At 46.5% G+C, this 18,460-nt stretch overlaps 2 protein-coding genes across 3 annotated transcripts; both read right to left on the reverse strand.

Moving 5' to 3' along the window:
* Positions 1–9,785: 9,785 nt before the first annotated feature.
* Positions 9,786–12,021, reverse strand: LOC127296277 (peroxidase A2). 2 transcript variants are annotated; one of them, XM_051326317.2, is made up of 3 exons: positions 11,462–12,019; positions 10,429–10,594; positions 9,786–10,344 (listed from the first exon to the last, which is right to left on the reverse strand). In XM_051326317.2, the coding sequence occupies exons 1-3, from the start codon at positions 11,891–11,893 to the stop codon at positions 9,923–9,925; spliced, it is 1,020 nt and encodes a 339-aa protein (XP_051182277.1). In that variant the 5' UTR covers positions 11,894–12,019; the 3' UTR covers positions 9,786–9,922. The 2 variants fall into 2 exon arrangements, with proteins under 2 accessions (XP_051182277.1, XP_051182276.1); XM_051326316.2 differs by having other exon boundaries at positions 9,786–10,594; positions 11,462–12,021.
* Positions 12,022–13,470: 1,449 nt separating this feature from the next.
* On the reverse strand, positions 13,471–15,131 carry LOC127296276 (peroxidase N). Its single transcript, XM_051326315.2, has 3 exons — positions 14,829–15,131; positions 14,552–14,734; positions 13,471–14,413 (listed from the first exon to the last, which is right to left on the reverse strand). Exons 1-3 carry the CDS (start codon positions 15,051–15,053, stop codon positions 13,832–13,834), a joined length of 990 nt encoding a protein of 329 aa, XP_051182275.1. The 5' UTR covers positions 15,054–15,131; the 3' UTR covers positions 13,471–13,831.
* Between the last annotated feature and the right edge of the window lie 3,329 nt (positions 15,132–18,460).

Raw genomic sequence — 18,460 nt, forward strand, 5'->3', positions numbered from 1 at the left:
TACTTTGCCCCAACGTAACAGTGAGGTTGTCAATCTCACCGGCTTGCTGTAACAAAGGATTAGATGTATAGTGTGGATGATGATGTTTGCAGAGAACAGTAAGAACGAGTATTGCAGTAGATTGTATACGATGTAAAGAAATGGACCGGGTCCACAGTTTACTAGTGGTGTCTCTCCGATAAGAAATAGCATGTTGGGTGAACAAATTACAGTTGGGCAATTGACAAATAGAGATGGCATGACAATGCACATACATATTATGATGACTAGTGTGAGATTTAATTGGGCATTACGACAAAGTACATAGACCGCTATCCAGCATGCATCTATGCCTAAAAAGTCCACCTTCAGGTTAGCATCCGCACCCCTTCCAGTATTAAGTTGCAAACACCAGACAATTGCATTAAGTATGGTGCGTAATGTAATCAACACAAATATCCTTAGACAAAGCATTGATGTTTTATCCCTAGTGGCAACAACACATCCACAACCTTAGAACTTTCTGTCACTGTCCCAGATTTAATGGAGGCCGGCATGAACCCACTATCGAGCATAAATACTCCCTCTTGGAGTTACAAGTAACGACTTGGCCAGAGCCTCTACTAGCAACGGAGAGCATGCAAGATCATAAACAACACATAGATGATAGATTGATAATCAACATAACATAGTATTCCATATTCATCGGATCCCAACAAACGCAACATGTAGCATTACAAATAGATGACCTTGATCATGTTAGGCAGCTCACAAGATCCGACAATGATAGCACAATGAGGAGAAGACAACCATCTAGCTACTGCTATGGACCCATAGTCCAGGGGTGAACTACTCACACATCACTCTGGAGTCGATCATGGCGATGAAGAGTCCTCCGGGAGAAGATTCCCCTCTCCGGCAGGGTGCCGGAGGCGATCTCCTGAATCCCCCGAGATGGGATTGGCGGCGGCGGCATCTCTGGAAGGTTTTCCGTATCGTGGCTCTCGGTACTGGGGTTTTCTCGACGAAGGCTATATTTAGGCGGAAGGGTAGGTCAGGGGGCGTCACGAGGGGCCCACACGCCAGGGCCGCACGGCCAGGGCCAGGGCCGCGCCGCCCTGCTGTGGCGTTGCCTCGTCGCCCCACTTCGTTTCACTTTCGAACTTCTGGAAGCTTCGTGGAAAAATAAGACCCTGGGCGTTAATTTCGTCCAATTCCGAGAATATTTCCTTACTAGGATTTCTGAAACCAAAAACAGCAACTGGCTCTTCGGCATCTTGTTAATAGGTTAGTGCCGGAAAATGCATAAATATGACATAAAGTATGTATAAAACATGTGAGTATCATCATAAAAGTAGCATGGAACATAAGAAATTATCGATACGTTGGAGATGTATCAAGTGGTTCTGAAAGTACCCTCCTAGTACTAGGAATACTCTTACATGATTATTTCTAAGTGTGCTCACATAGACACCATTTGATTTAACACATGTTTTAAAATGGCTTAAATATGATCTTGGCTTAGTCCTGTGCCATTAGTAGGATGTTCTTAAGTCTTGGCTTTAGAAACTGAGGATGAGACTCATTATTTACCTAAGGAACACTGGTGTAATACTATGGTGATGATACACATCCATGTTAATGTGTAGGGTGGCTATTTGGGCTTATAGTCATGCATTTCTTTTTAAAGGTATTGAATTGGTTAATCATTGTGACTTCAATGGAGCACATTGTACTTGGGTTTTCTTGTGCTTATCAAATGAAACATAAATGGAATGGGAATGTGGTGTAGGGTTTGATTACACCATTTGGAGTTGAGTGTAGAAATTAATACGTACTAGGGTTTTACTGGTGATCCCCATCTGATACTCAATTTAAAGTTAATATATATGGAGATAGGGTTATATAGGTGGTTTACTATCATGTTAAGCTAACTAGGTTTCTCTTCCTCACAATAATGTGATGGTATCTTTAGAATAGTTCTAGGGTTGACCTAGGTGCTTGGCTAGACAAGGTCTTGGTATAATGCAATTACTTCTCTACTCATGATGTGAAGAATGGTCTAGAGTAGTTTACTAGGGATCTCCCTATGATTTTATGTGAGGTTTGAGATCTGCTTATCATATAGGGTTTTATCTAATACTGATATATTTTCAAAGCATGATCATGCATTAGACATGATCAGCTCATTACTCACTCACCTATCTCTAATGCAATCCTTCCATCACACTCATTCTAGGCCCCTAGTGGTTTTATGATCAACACCCACTTTGTGGTGATCATAGGTTGGCTTCCTAAAGTAGCATTAGTGGAATATGGTCCTCGTCTCCAATATCAAGTATTGTCTTGATCAATTAGGTATAGTACTTCTCTTATTCTTTCTTGGGTGGACATGGCTATGGTTGCCTCAATAGTTTATATCCCAGGGGAATGCCTGAGATAATATCTTAGAGTTCTTCTCAAAGAATGATGATATAATCCTCTAGATATATGGAATAGTTCTCTCCCTAAAATTTAAGTGTTAGCTCAACTAAGTTGAGTGTAACACCATAGCTTGAGATCTCTCATATAGGAATGGTTATTCTAAGGTTTATGGTGTACTCCTAATATTTCCTTAGTTATCTAGGCTAAGACTCCACTTTGCTATCTTGGTTGGATTAGTCTCCTCCTTACTTTATCAATTCATGGATATGGTCTTGTTCAATTTAATAGTGGATTATCTCACCACTCCAAGATGAGATGGTTTATCTCCAAATACTTTAGTTCAAAGGTTGTGCTTGATATAGGTAAAGCTAGGATTGGTATGAATGGTCTCTCTTATTTGGTAATGACTTAATAATATCTCAAGGTTATGCTCCAAATATGATGATGTGGTCATCAAGATCTATGGTTATTATAAATGGATTCTCTCTCTAGGAAATGTATTGATGGATATCCTAGGGTTCCTCTTAAAGATGATGATTTGAGCATATGGATGTATATCCAAGATTTAGCTCAAGGGTTGACATTGCTTCTCTAATAAATATAGACCTCTCTTCTCTAGTTTTGATGTATAATAATTTGGAATAGAGAAGAATATAGGAAATGGAAACTAGGAAACATTTCTAGAGTTGAGCTTGGCCTTTGGTGGGTTGCTCCACGGGCTGCTGCTGGGCTTGGTGGCCATCCAGGTAAGCCACATGAGCCTCTCCTCCTCTCTTTTCTTTTATTTATTTCATTTGCTATTTTGTATTTCCTATTTGAATCTAATTTGAATTTCAATTTTGTTTTATAGTTGTTTGTAAACATTTGTATTCTGGAATATGGCTTTTAAACTATAACTTGAATAATACTTTATAAGTGGTAATTTGATGGTTCTGTAAATATACTCAATATTTAAAGTGGACATGTTTAATGGAACTAAACCCATTCTAAGATTATTTTGTTAAGTTTGAGAATAACCTCTTAATTTTAATTTAGGAACCTGATATTGTATAAGTGGTTCTGAAAGTACCCTCCTAGTACTAGGAATAGTCTTACATGATTATTTCTAAGTGTGCTCACATAGACACCATTTGATTTAACACATGTTTTAAAATGACTTAAAGATGATCTTGGCTTAGTCCTATGCATTAGTAGGATATTCTTAACTCTTGGCTTTAGAAACTGTGGATGAGTCTCATTATTTACCTAAGGAACACTGGTGTAATATGGTGATGATACACATCCATGTTAATGTGTAGGGTGGCTATTTGGGCTTATAGTCATGCATTTCTTTTTAAAGGTATTGAATTGGTTAATCATTGTGACTTCAATGGAGCTCATTGTACTTGGGTTTTCTTGTGCTTATCAAATGAAACATAAATGGAATGGGAATGTGGTGTAGGGTTTGATTACACCATTTGGAGTTGAGTGTAGAAATTAATACGTACTAGGGTTTTACTGGTGATCCCCATCTGATACTCAATTTAAAGTTAATATATATGGAGATAGGGTTCTATAGGTGGTTTACTATCATGTTAAGCTAACTAGGTTTCTCTTCCTCACAATAATGTGATGGTATCTTTAGAATAGTTTTAGGGTTGACCTAGGTGCTTGGCTAGACAAGGTCTTGGTATAATGCAATTACTTCTCTACTCATGATGTGAAGAATGGTCTAGAGTAGTTTACTAGGGATCTCCCTATGATTTTATGTGAGGTTTGAGATCTGCTTATCATATAGGGTTTTATCTAATACTAATATATTTGCAAAGCATGATCATTCATTAGACATGATCAGCTCATTACTCACTCACTTCTCTCTAATGCAATCCTTCCATCACACTCATTCTAGGCCCCTAGTGGTTTTATGATCAACACCCACTTTGTGGTGATCATAGGTTGGCTTCCTAAAGTAGCATTAGTGGAATATGGTCCTCATCTCCAATATCAAGTATTGCCTTGATTAATTAGGTATAGTACTTCTCTTATACTATCTTGGGTGGACATGGCTATGGTTGCCTCAATAGTTTATATCCAAGGGGAATGCCTGAGATAATATCTTAGAGTTCTTCTCAAAGAATGATTATATAATCCTTTGGATATATGGAATAGTTGTCTCCCTAAAATTTAAGTGTTGGCTCAACTAAGTTGAGTGTAACACCATAGCTTGAGATCTCTCATATAGGAACGGTTATTCTAAGGTTTATATATGGTGTACTCCTAATATTTCCTTAGGTATCTAGGCTAAGACTCCACTTTGCTATCTTGGTTGGATTAGTCTCCTCCTTACTTTATCAATTCATGGATATGGTCTTGTTCAATTTAATAGTGGATTATCTCACCACTCCAAGATGAGATGGTTTATCTCCTAATACTTTAGTTCAAAGGTTGTCCTTGATATTTAAATAGGTAAAGCTAGGATTGGTATGAATGGTCTCTCTTATTTGGTAATGATTTAATAGTATCTCAAGGTTATGCTCCAAACATGATGATGTGGTCATCAAGATCTATGGTTATTATAAATGGATTCTCTCTCTAGGAAATGTATTGATGGATATCCTAGGGTTCCTCTTAAAGATGATGATTTGAGCATATGGATGTATATCCAAGATTTAACTCAAGGGTTGACATTTCTTCTCTAATAAATATAGAACTCTCTCTTCTCTAATTCTGATGTATAATAATTTGGAATAGAGAAGAATATAGCAAATGGAAACTAGGGAACATTTCTAGAGTTGAGCTCCTTGTCACGATTCCAAGATTTAAGTGGAATGAATACTATGAGGTTCATGGTAGGAACATGGATTAGTTTTGAGACATGGAAAAGATAAGTCAAGAATAGTTTCTCCCTTTTATTGTTACTTGATTTTCAATTGAATAGATGTTCATATATTATGGCAAGGAATACCATATTATGATCTTTTATAAGGTCAAGCAATTGATCATTGATTAAAGTGTTGTTGTATTGGTCTTAGACGAAGGGTCGGTTACGGGGGCTTCAATTTCTGAAAAATAGCTATGGTCAAACCTGTGGAAGTTAAATGTTATGCCAAAAGTTCGGGTTTTCTGGTGGAGGGTGTTGCGTGGTATTCTTCCAGTTGAATCTACCTTGCTGCATAGACATATTGTTCCGATTGCCACATGCAAGATCTGTCTTGCGGCAAATGAAGATCTGCGGCATGCACTTATCATGTGTGAACATGCACGAAAGTTTTGGGTGGAGGCAGAGTCCTTGATGGATATTCACTTACCAAATCTTCATCCTTTTACTTGGTCCCGTGATATCACGTGTGACACAAGGTTCCTTGACTCGGATCGCGCCAAGATAATCACTGTTATGTGGGCAATTTGGAACTCTCGAAATAACTGGACTCATGACAAGGGTAGTTTTAACCGTGCTTAGTCTATCAAGATGGCCAAGGAAGCGCTTGCAGTTCTTCAGATTCCGAAGAAAATTGCACTATCTCTTCCTGGTCATGGATGGCGGCCACCTGATGGTAATGCAATCAAGATCAATACCGATGGTGGTTTGTCTTGTGAAACTCGAAGGGGAGGGGTGGGAGGGGTGGCTCGGTCATCTTCATCCTACCTTGGAGCCTGGAGTAAACCCTATCAAGGTATATCTGATCCTCTTATTGTTGAAGCTCTAGCATTGAGAGATGGTGTTATCTTCGCAAATCTCAGAGGATTTTAGGATGTGGTGATGGAGGCAGATTGCTGGAGATTGTCAATCTCTGGAATTCTCGTCATGGTTGTCGCTCAGTCGTGGCACCGGTTTTAGAAGAAGTCGGAGAGCTAGTTTGTCGTTTTAATTCGTTTACTATTCAGCATGTTCTTCGATCGGCAAACAATTCGGCTCATCTTTGTGCTAAGCTAGCTTGCACCTTGATGGGGACGAGCAGCTGGCTTGATTGTATCCCTATTTTTTGGTGGTCAGTCTTCAGGCTGATCATTCAGGCTTCGTTATAGCTGAATAAAACTCTCCGAATTCCCCGCAAAAAAAATTTAAATTTCGAAACAATGGTAATACAAACAGTTAATCGGCGACCAAGCACATTAGGCTGGTGCCAACGCGGGCGGTAGCAGGGCGGTAGCGCCGGCGTCGGGGCGAGAGGGAGGCGAGAGAGGGGCGAGATGAGAGCGCAGGGCGGTGGCGCGGGCGCCCGGCGGTAGCGCCCGCTACCGCCCGGCTGCTGTCCGCGTTGGGGGCGATAGGGGGGCGAGAGGCGGGCGAGAGGGAGGCGGCAGCATTGGCACCAGCGGGCAATAGGCGGGGCGAGAGGGAGGCGGTAACGGCTAGCTGAGGTGGCGCGATCTGATTCGCCCACCTCAGCTAGCCGTTGGGGTAGCCGTTGCTGGCTCAAAAAATCCGAAAAATGCCAAAAACCCCAAAATTTCATCCCCACCCCCTATAAATACCCCCCATATGGTTTCACTCATTCCACACCTCACTTCATCTCCCCCACTCTCCATTTCCACTCCTCTCAATTACATGTCTTTGTCTAGCAGCAGTTCGAGCGACGGAATGGAGGGTGATATGATCGATGCATTCCAGGCGGAGTATGAGGAGGCGATGCTCAACGAGGAGGCGGAGCCAAGACGGCCGCGATGCCGCCGAGAGTTCATCAGGAGTTATCGTCTGGGTGCTCACGATCGGCTCTTCGAGGACTACTTCGCCGACGACTGCAATTATCCTCCGAGCTTCTTTCGGCGAAGGTATCGGATGAGGCGATCCCTTTTTCTGCGCATTGTGGATAGATTTGGGTGAATACTCTCCGTATTTCACCCAAAGAGTTGATGCTCTCAACCGTGCTGGTTTTTCTCCCCTACAAAAGTGTACTGCGGCTTTGCGTCTGTTAGCTTATGGAGCCGCTGCAGATACGATAGATGAGTGGCTTAAGTTAGCTAGACAAACTTCATCAGATTGTCTAGATAGATTCTGTGAAGGCATCATTGACTGTTACGGGGAACAGTTTTGCCGTCGACCAAATGTCGAGGATACTCAGCGTCTGTTAGCGAAAGCCGAGGAGCGTGGCTTTCCTGGCATGTTAGGGAGCATCGATTGCATGCATTGGCAGTGGAGGAACTGCCCAGTGGCGCATGCCGGTCAATTCACAAGGGGAGACATCAAACACCCTACCATAATCTTAGAAGCCGCTGCGTTGTATGATCGTTGGATCTGGCATGCCTTTTTTGGAGTGGTCGGGTCCAACAACGACATCAATGTACTCAACCAGTCGCCGTTGTTCACTGATGTGCTTAGGGGAGAAGCACCCATAGTGAACTTCACGGTGAATGGACACGAGTACAACTATGGTTACTACCTTGCCAACGGCATCTACCCCTCCTGGCCGGTGTTCATGAAAGGTGTTACTCTTTCACAAAGTGAAAAGCATCGACTGTTCACTGCTGCTCAATCAGCTTGGCGCAAAGATGTCGAGTGTGCCTTTGGAGTGCTGAAGGCTAGGTTCAACATTCTAGCCGTTCCGGGACGCTCCTACTCGAGGCGTACTCTTGGGTTGATCATGCGTGCATGTGTCATTCTGCATAACATGATCATCAACGATGAGCGTGGTACAAATTTGGAGAACATCTATGAGACAATTGATTCCAATGTCGGCCCTGCGATACACAACCATGCACCACCAAGCCTAGCAGCCAGGATTCAGATGGACAACGAAATGAGGGACTCACCGATGTATACACAGCTCCAGCATGATTTGATTGAGCATGTGTGGGCTAATGCCTAGATTATGTAATTTTTTCAAATTTTTATGTAATCTTTTCAAATTTTTATGTATTTTTTTATGATGTAATCGGTAACAATTTTAGTTCAATAAAATAATTTCCTTGCATTATTTTTAATGTTGTAATCTGAAAAAGAAATGCTGATGTCGAGGAGAGAGAAAAGCTGATGTGGAGGAGAGAGAAGTGAGAGCTGGCACTATAGCCCGTGCACTGGCACCGTGGGGTGAGAGTGGGGTGAGAGTGAGGAAAAAAACTGCACGTGGCAGGCTATAGTGGTGTGGTGCATTGGCACCAGCCTTATATTGTACTAATAAAACTTTTCTGACCGGCGAACATGGATAAGGACCTTACTACATAGTGCCGTAGCACCAGTTAGTCTTAGGGAGTGCCCCACCCAAAAATAGAAATAAATTAGTCCGGACATCCCTCACAGTCTAAAAGTAGAAAGTTCTAATCCCACACGTCTTCTTTCCGTTCGGGATGGTCGCTGCACAAAAAACATGGGATCTGCAAAATCAGAGCGTCTCATTTCGCAGCTCTGTTGAGAAAAATTTACAAAGAACAATCGTGTAAAATAAATACATCTGTCTCAAATTCACGCCAAAAAACGCATGTGTCATCTGCTACTTTTCTGCCTCAAGTTTAGAACAAGTATTGGCATGTAAAAGATTGAAGTTTAACTACACAAAATTACATCCCAGAAAATCCGCAGTGTTTTTGATTCCAATCGAGAATGTAAAAAATAGCAGCAGATGTAGAAAAAATAAAGAAATTACATCCAGAAATATGGGAGACCTATTATTATACATCCAGATCTTAGGGGAAACTATTATTTCAAGATCGTGGATGTAAAAAGTAGTCGAAAAATACATCCAGCATCAAAAAAATTGCAACCAGAACTGGAAGAAACATAATTTTTGTTACATGCTTTGATGTTTCTAGATATAGAACTAGGGGAGCCAGGGGAAGAGGACTGGATCCGTTGGTAGGCCCGGCGGCGGTCGGTGGGGCGAGGCCCTTTCCGGCGGCGTTGCCCGGCGGCGCGCTAGAACATGTGAGAGAGCACGATGGGGGCAAGGTCCTTCCCGGCGGCGTGCCATGGCGACGAGGCCTTCAACTCGTGGTGGAGATGAGCGTCAGCCGCGCTGCCCTTAGCCTCGAGAGCGCGGAGGACCTGCCCTTCCGCCTCGCCCCACACCCGCGAGCCGCCACCAACTCCATGGCCGCCGCCCCATTGCCATGGGAGCGCCAGAGCCCTTGGATTCCAATCTCCCCAACCACCATGACCGACGCCCTTCGCCTCCGGAGCGCGATGTTGTTTGATCCGCACCACCACGCCTCTCGTCTCTCCTCCGCCGGCGTCGGGATCCTCTCGATGGGGCCTGGTTGTGGAGGAGTAGTTTGTGGGGAGGGGATAAGAAAGGAGCGGACGAGAGACCAAGGGAAAGGGAGATTCGTGACGAAAGGCCTGTTAGCATCTGTCCTGTTATTCCTTGAGCCAGCCGTACGATGGACATCCAATGATAGGGAGAGGGGAGCACTCTGAAAGACAACGTGGTGCCCTGGCATCTAATAGAAATTGGGCATGGATAATGGTGTGCATAAATCACGAACAGATTCATGTAAATTAAATAAAGTGTTTAAAGAACGTACAAGGTTGAGCGCATCCCTAGATGGAATAATTAAAAAAAAAATGCGTGATCACATTTACAATCTGATCATGCCTCCCCGTTTTTTAGCTTCCGTTGATCATCCTGCAGTTCTTCCGAACCTCCCCCTGGCCGCCCGTCAGCACCTTGACGTTCCCCATCTTGATCATGGACGCAGCGAAGCTCCTGAAGAAGGCCTTCTCGCTGCTGGCGAAGCGGTCGACGATGGCCGCCGTGGGCGCGCCGGGCGCCGAGAAGAGCTCCTGGTCGGAGCGGAGGAACCCGCGGTTGGCCTCGAGGTTCGCGAAGTAGCTCTTGTCGAAGGCGTCGGGCGTGGCCGGGTCGAGGTCGTTGAGCGCCGTCTTGTTCCCGCCCCGCCGCGGGCAGCTCGCCGCCAGCAGCGCCCGGTAGCCTCCGTCCAGCGTCGGGTCCGGCTTGCCCGTCTTGCTGAAGTTGTAGAGCCGGTCCGTCACGAACTGGCACTGCGCGCGCCCGAACGTGTGCGCGCCTGCGATCCACGAAGCAACGAGCGTCAGAATCACGGCATGATCAAGAGCTTGCAGACGATGATGAGGTGTGGGTTGTCGTTTACCTGAGAGGGCGACGAGGTCGGTGTCGTCGAGGCCGACGGCGGCGAACTTGCGCTGGAGGATGGTGAGGTTGTTGCGGGGGCTCGGGAGGAGGCTGTTGGCCCCGGTGATGTTGGCCGTGGTGCCGTCGCGCCGGCCGAGCGGGACGCGCCACCGTGGGCCTCCGGACTGCGTGCAAAAGCGAACAAACAAACACGATGTGCGATCCATGAGACGTCCTTTTGTCATGTGTGACAGTGTGTTGGATAAAAGAGCGGCACGAAATGAAAGGTTTGGTGTGATGTGATTTGATATCCCGCCCCCACACCTCGTACTAGGTTCTGTCTTTTTCGGTTTTGCTATGCTAGCTGGTGTGTAGCTCAATAATGCAATCGATAGCCATCGTGTGTAGCTCAATTATTTTGAGCCGACGGTTCTCAAATACTACCTCCTTACCAAGATATAGATAGTGCATATAAGTGTTTTGCAAAGTTAAACAGGTGTTAAGTTTGATCAGGTATGTAGAAAACATATCAACATCTAGAACATCAAATAATCAATAGTATTAAATTCATTGTGATGTATATTTTATATGGTATACATTTAGTATTGTAGATATAGATAATTTCCTCAACGAACTTGATCAAGTATTTTTCAAAACATCTTAGTATGAATTATGAAGTACATTATGGCAAAGAGGGAGTACTATTGCTACTGCCTCGGACATAGTAGTATGTACTACTCCCTCCGATCGTAATTAATCGATGCACAGTTGTGGATAGAGAAAGCAATGCTCACTTGTAGCACCGCGGCGATTAAATGAGAACAAAGGTACAGTAGTATATTATGTAGGCTACAGCTACCGTGACTTTTATCTAGCACCTTGCCAGCAGTACATTGTCGTTAGCCAAAACATGTGCGCCTAGTCAAATTCAAATGAGGTTCCCTTTTGAACAAGGCCCAATTATGGGACTTGACAAATGCTTGAAAATAAAAGAAAAAATATATACGTCGGTTGCCAGTAGCTAGAGCCTATAGAGACATAGAGAGACATACCAGCTCGACGGAGACCTTGGCGGCGATGGCGAGGATGTCGGCGCAGGAGACGACGCCGGGGCAGGCCTTCTCGAGAGCCGCCTTGACATCGTCCACCACCTCGAACCCGCGCGCCGAGTTGTTGTTGGGCCTCGCATACTTCTCCGACACGACGCTGGAGCTGTTGTCCAGCAGGATGGAGCCGTCGCAGCCCTGCACGAAGCAGTCGTGGAAGTGGAGGCGGGTGAGGCTGGCGTAGATGCGCGCGTCGGCACGGTGCGCCGCCTTCAGCACCCGCCGCACCACCCTGTGCACCTGCGGGCATGAGCCCTCGTAGAACTTCTCGCTCAGCTGCTGCTGCTGGGCCGCGCCGCCGCCGACGCCGACGACGAGCGCGACGGCGACGGCCAGGAGGACGGCGCGAGCGCTGCCGTGGTAAACGCCGCAGACCATCTCTTCTTCACTTGGTATAATGGAGGAGTGCGCGCACACGTACGTTGTACGTGTTTGCAGTTGCAGGTGCAGGACGCGCAGTCTGTGCTATGTGTGCATGTGGCTCGGTGGTTCACGGTCTCAGTCTCAGGAGCAAGCTTTATAGCTAGCCCTGGCGATCACGAGAGGCCCTTTGCTTGAATCTGAAGAATGGCTCAATCATCTGATGTCCAGGGGAATCCGTCACCATGTCCCTTTCAGATGGCAGTTCATGCATGCAGGTATGAGGACAAAGGCGCTTTACAAAGTTTACATGCATGCAGCATGCCCGGTTTCCTATCTATCGGCGCGTGTAATTCTTATTTTCTCAAACCAGCAATAATACGGTGCCAACAAACTGAAACAGTACACACACACACAGTCTTAAGTTTGTGCTAGTCCGGTGCCTACCATGCATGATTGTGCATTTACACTGGCCCTGGATATGGTTGGTCTGCACTTGGATCTACACTACACGCAAGTACTGAAAATTCCTCTTCAGAAAGAACTTCGGTGAGAATTTGTTCAGTGTGGACGAAGCGATGAATCCAACTCAAGAGAAAATGAGGCAGGCAATGATTTCTAGTACATCAGAGACAATAGACTTCTTTTTCTCATGATCTCATATAGTATTCTGATCAGATCGGAACTGACACTCAGTCTATCAGATAGTCGCCAACAAGATGAAGAGACCTCTCAGTTAATCTCCGCAAGCTGAACCTCGAAGCACTCCATTTCTCCAACTGCTTGTCAAATTCAGCAACAAGATGGTAACGGTTGCAGGGTCTTAATTTGCTCCCCAGCCAGAGCAAGAGATCGCACTCGCCACAGTACAGAAATGTCGGTTGATGCCTATGATTTCGACCACGGGAAATCTTCAGTAGCACCTTTCCACTTTTTGATTTTTTCTTTTTTATATCTCGTAAATTATAAACTATTTTGATTTGATTTTTCTTCAAGTCACTCAAAAATAACAAATATAATAGGGGAAAAACAGTTTGGAATTTTTTTGCAATTTAAAATTTAAAATTATTTTAAAATTCAAAAAATCTTGAAATATATATATAGGTAATCACATAAAAAATCCAAAATATTTTTTCCAAATTCTAGCTGTTATGTTTAAGTGATATGCAAAATTTCAAGTTAAAAAATTGTTTGGTGTGAAAGATACAAAAATGAGAAGTTGTTTGAGAGGGAGAAAAAAAGCTAGCACGAATCTTGATGCAATATAGAAGGTACGGATACGGGTGCGCGCACTGAGCACCTGCTCTAAAAGTCCACTCTCTTTTGACCACATCGTGCGATCAGTGTCACGCGTATTCGAAAAGTTCCTATTTTGAATTAGATTGTACTCCATTCGAATTGTCTTAGCACGTACTTAACTTTCTAGTTATAGAGAACGCATCCTTCCCAGAAACAGTCGAACATCCAGCTGCAAAGCGTCACAGAAATGCAATACCTGAAAGTCCTTGCACATTAAGGAGCCGTTTGTGCATTCAATTTTACTTGCTTGTTCTAGACTTCAGCTGAACATACCTACTGATCAAACCACAGCGGCAGAGCTACAGATTCTTTTATTAATTCTGCGCTCTATATATGTCGCTGAGCCCTGATAGGTACCACTCATCCGTCAATTGACACGTACACGATGGAACTGCAGGTTCAGAGGACGAGCAACTTGCATCCTAGGCCCCTAGCTAGCTTGAAGAGCGAAGACGAACCAAACGAAACTGAACTAAACAGCAGACAACACGAGATGACAATCTCACACGAACGCACACACACCCAAACGCACGATACATATGATTGTTGATATATAGTGCGACGTGAACAGGCCGGCCGGGTGCACGCAGAAGCAGAATATCTGTAGCTGGACGCAGTGGCCATGGCGCAGCAGCAGCAGCCTGCATGCACACATGATCAGTTGACGGCGCTGCACTTCTTGCGGATCTGGCCGGCGGAGGCGTTGAGCGGGGGTATGTTGCCCATCTTGATCATGGAGTCGCCAAAGTCGCAGAGGAAACGCTGGCTGTTGGTGCTGTACGCCTGCACGAGGGCCTTGGTGGCGTTGACGCCGTCGGGGCTGGAGAAGAGGCCCTGGTCGGAGGAGAGGAGGCCCTTCCTGGCGAGCAGGTTCTGGTAGTAGTGGTTGTCGAAGGCGTCGGCGGAGCCGGCGTCGAGCGCGGCGGTCTGGTTGCCGTCGCCGCCGCGGCAGAGCTGCTGCAGGCTGGAGGCCAGTGACGAGTCCAGCGTCGGGTCCACCGAGTTGGTCGCCGAGAAGTTGGCCAGCCGGCTGCTGAAGAGCACGCACCGGGATCGCCCGATCGTGTGGGCGCCTGACAGCACGACCACGTCCTTCGTGTTCAGGCCGACGTCCTTGAACCTCTGCGTGATGACGCTGATGGAGTCGAACGGCGAAGGCAGGTTGTTGTTGGCTCCGCTCTGGTTCGCCACCAGACCGTCCTTTCTTCCCAGACGGACGTCGTAGTCAGGTCCTCCACTCTGAACATCAACATGTCAAGAAAATTTGGCATTGTAAGTGTCATGCTTGAATACATGATCTAACAGGTAGCTCGATGCTGCCTTAGCTCGATTGTATCTTGTGCTGAATTCAAGTGAGGGAGAGACGAAGGAACGTACAAGGAGCACGCCGTATTTAGCCGCGTAGGCGACGACGTCGGCGCAGGAGACGACCCCTGGGCAGGCCTTCTCGAGGTCGGCCTTGATGGCGTCGATGACCTCGTACCCCCTCACCGAGTTGAGGTTCGGCAGCGCCAGCTTCTCGCTGTTGGGACCGTCCAGCAGGATCGACCCGTCGCAGCCCTGCACACACGCACGATAAAGCCATTTTGATTTCAGAATAGTCACATGACATTCAGAGTACATTCAGATTACGAATTAAGCGTGTGCTACGTACGTTGACGAAGCAGTCGTGGAAGTGGAGCCTGAGCAGCGAGGCACCCATCCTGGCCTCCGCCTTCATGGCGGCGGACACGCGCGCCTGGACGATGCTGTCCAGGTCGGGGCAGCTGTCGTCGTAGAAGTCGCAGCTCAGCCCACTCGCCGCGGTGCACATGCACAGCAGCACCACGACTCCGGCCAGCAAGCGGCTGCTAGCACTGTGATCGCTGCGAGACTCCATCGATCTCTGATATGATGGATGATGGTGTCTCTTGATCGATGTTTGTATGTGCGTGCTTGTCCGATCTTTCCTTGCTTATTGCAATGCTTATATAGACGGTTTACGGAGTGATGAGTGGCGCTGTGACACTATAATTTTGAATATCCGGTTTGACTAGTCGTCCTTGGGTAAATGGGCGGCTCGGCGATGTGCCGTCACCATGCAATATGTAGCCTATCCACAAGGCCACAGTTTACGTTCTGAATATCTGCGTATGCTATTTCACTGTGATTGTGAGCACTTTTACGGCACGCGTGCATGCATGCACGCTAATTAAGCAGCTGACTAAACGTCTACTTTGTTTAGGAGTGCCGAGCTTCTGATAGTGGAGCCGCACTTGGCACTGGCACGCTTCCTATTAATTTCTTTTGTAAAAACTTTGTCAAATTTTATATAGTTTGATTTTTCAAAAATACTGTAAGTGTTATTCAGTTCTTCATTTCTTATTCATTGGAACAGAGGTAGTGCTACCCTCCTCCTCTTCCTCCCCCCTCACCCTCGCCGCCATTGCTGGATAATGTTGCGGGTTAACTCTTGGTAGCGGATGACGGCGGCGCAACCCCGACGGGGCATGGTGGGCTCGGCCCCCCTCTTGACGACGGGAGATCTACGGTGGTCCGGCTAGTTCGTCCTGTGGCGTGGCTTCGGGACCGACAACATTGTCCCGAGCTTCCTTGGTGCAGCGACGACAAGCTTAGCTACTCGTCTGACTTGAAGTGGCGTCCCCACCTTATAGCTCCAAGGATGGCCTCTCTGGTTGGGGCTGGAGCGTTGGCCCATGCCTTGGCTGCGCGGCCTTGGGTGGCCACCGAATCTTGGCGGTCGGATCATGTTTGATGGTGCTTGCCGACGATGAGATGTTTGGTGGCCTCGGCATGTCATTGGCAGGGTCGCCGCGTCGGGGGTGTGCAATCCGGTCAAGGCGCATGCCGGCTAGTTCCAATTGCGTGAGGTGGTTGTTCGGAAGCTACGAGTGAAAGTTTGCCTGGCATTGTTCGGCCAGCAACGGTGGCGCTTATGGGCGTCGATTTCTCGTTGGAGGCACTGCTCTAGAGTGTTCCTCGACCTCTCCAACCTCAGAACATGCTCTTCAGGTGAAAGCCTAGACCCGTTAGGTTGGGCGACGAGTGTCGCCCTCTCGCGTCGCTTTCCTCCTTTGGGGCGCCGCCTTGAAGATCTTGCTCCCTTCAATGGCTCTTGGTGGATTGGACGCACAGGACATCGCGGTCGGTTAATGGCTAACTGGCGATGCGGGAGTTCTGGGTGGCGGACTGGTAGCGACGCCGACGTTGAAGAATGAGGGTGTTGGTCGTGGCAAGAGCTTGTTAGTCAGCGTCTATACCGACATGTCTGAGCTTCCTCGGTGTGGGTCTTGTGCTTTTCACTCAGGAGATCGTCAGCAGAATCAGAGCCGCATGTCCCTTCACGATGGATTATTTGCTTGGCATAGGCCAATGTGGACTTCACGGAGTCGCCGTTGTGTGATGACAGCGATCCTAGGAAGGAACCTCCACGAAGACCTTCGCCTCGGTTCTCCATGTAACTTGTGTGGATAGCCAGGGTGGTTGTGTAACCTTACGACGGTCGTGTTCCATGAAGGTCACCGAGGGGTGTTACGGTCTTATGCCAGTTTTCCACCCTACTTAACAGGCCAAACTATTCCCTTCTTATTTAATGAAAATGACAAGCCGTTTTTGACTTGTTTCAAAAAGAAAAACCTCTGTAGTGGAGACGCACTTGGCCCTGGCACGCTTCCTATCATGTTGGTGTTTTCCGTTCTGAAATCCAAGTGGTACATAGTGGCCAGCCTACCTAATTTAAGTGCAACTCTGTGATGTAATAATGCACGTTTTGGCGATGCATTGCAACGATTAACCTGCCTGCATGTGGTGCATGCATGTAGGTGCAGCAGCCATATACGGTGGAGCGTGACGGAGATGTGGCAGGCAAGCACTTGTAATGGTTCGTGTGTTAGGCAGGGACGTGCACTAGTGGTGAATTATAGGGCCTCAGCAAGATTGACATGAAATGGACTGGCTGAAGATTACTTCGGGGCTCTGTTTGCGGCGTGAGTTAGGGCCTTAGCACGGGCTGAATTTTTAAAAGTTTTACTCGTGAGAAATTAACCTGCGTCCCTCTCTGACTGCATTACGTCTTGGAACCGGAAGGGTTGTGAGATAAACACCAGTTAGTTGGTGCGCGCACACGATCTCTGTCCACCCAGCGTGCGTGTAAGATCGGCTCTGATGCGTCAGTAAGTTAATGTACAATTGGAGGTGCTTAGAAAAATAAATCAGTTTTTATCTAAGAGCTAATTACACCTGCGGTACACCATCTTGTGGCAGATGTGATACTTTGGTCCAATAAGTTGCAAATCGTGAGACCGCGGTGTATCAACTTTCAAATTGCGTGATGGTTTGGTCCTGGCGAATGAGGGCATGACACGTGGATGACACGCTGGCAAACCTTTGGTGCGGTGACCGTTTCTGTTTTCGCTAATACCCTCCTGGGGATGTTTTGCACCACGTTTTCGTCCATTTCCTTTTCCCAGTCAATTTTGTCCCCAACCCTAGGTCATAGACGGCAACGATGACTGCAGCGGCGAGGTGCACGGCCACGGCGATGTAGTGCTGGGCGGCGTAGTGGCAGAGGTTGGGAGACTGTGTGCTTGGAGGCGGAGTGGGGGAGTTCGTTGCAAGGTCACCGGAGCCGATGGCGTCGACGGGGGAGGGGGGGTCGGTCGTCGATGCCGGCGGTGGCGGTGGCGGAAGCACCTGGACCGAGGAGTGGAAGGAGGCCTCCGTCGTGTACTACCAGTCATCGCGGAGGAGGACGCCGACAAGGACAAGGACGCTGGTAATTGCTCCCATGTTCTCGAAATCATCCGCATCCATCTGTTTTGCTGCTCCCCTGCATATTATTGGTTATTTTCTCTGAAAATGTAGAGCAATTTGTTGTTTTGTAGGAAAAAATAGAAGATGTAAACCATGTGCAACATAGAAGCTGGAATGTGAGGGACATTGAGGAAGAAAATAGGCTCATTTTAATGAGATTGAATGAATTAGAGGTTGAAGTAAGGAAGAGGAAGGCAGAAAAGAAAGCAATGCAGATAGAACATAGGGAGGAGCTTAGAAGTAGAGATAGGAGAGAGTTCTTGTTTCTCATAATTGTAGCTAGTTGTGTAGCCATCTATTTTGTTTCTGCTTTGATGAACAAGGGCTTTCTTTGAGTCAACTTGTACTGTTTATTTGATGAAATAAAATTTCCTTGAGGTTGGTTGCTTACTCAATATGTGTTCATTGCAATTACACTAGGAAAATCAACTGAAATGGCATCAACAATCATTGTAATGTCTACCACATCAACTT

Source organism: Lolium perenne, chromosome 4, assembly GCF_019359855.2.
Source record: "Lolium perenne isolate Kyuss_39 chromosome 4, Kyuss_2.0, whole genome shotgun sequence".
Lineage (NCBI taxonomy): Eukaryota > Viridiplantae > Streptophyta > Magnoliopsida > Poales > Poaceae > Lolium > Lolium perenne.

Coding starts and splice junctions, on each gene's coding strand:
- LOC127296277 (XM_051326316.2), bottom strand. CDS start 11,893: ATGGTCTGCGGCGTTTACCACGGCAGCGCTCGCGCCGTCCTCCTGGCC. Junction 10,595..11,461: donor CCAAGGTCTCCGTCGAGCTG/GTATGTCTCTCT, acceptor TTTTGCACGCAG/TCCGGAGGCCCACGGTGGCG.
- LOC127296276 (XM_051326315.2), bottom strand. CDS start 15,053: ATGGAGTCTCGCAGCGATCACAGTGCTAGCAGCCGCTTGCTGGCCGGA. Junction 14,735..14,828: donor TCCACGACTGCTTCGTCAAC/GTACGTAGCACA, acceptor GCGTGTGTGCAG/GGCTGCGACGGGTCGATCCT. Junction 14,414..14,551: donor CTAAATACGGCGTGCTCCTT/GTACGTTCCTTC, acceptor GTTGATGTTCAG/AGTGGAGGACCTGACTACGA.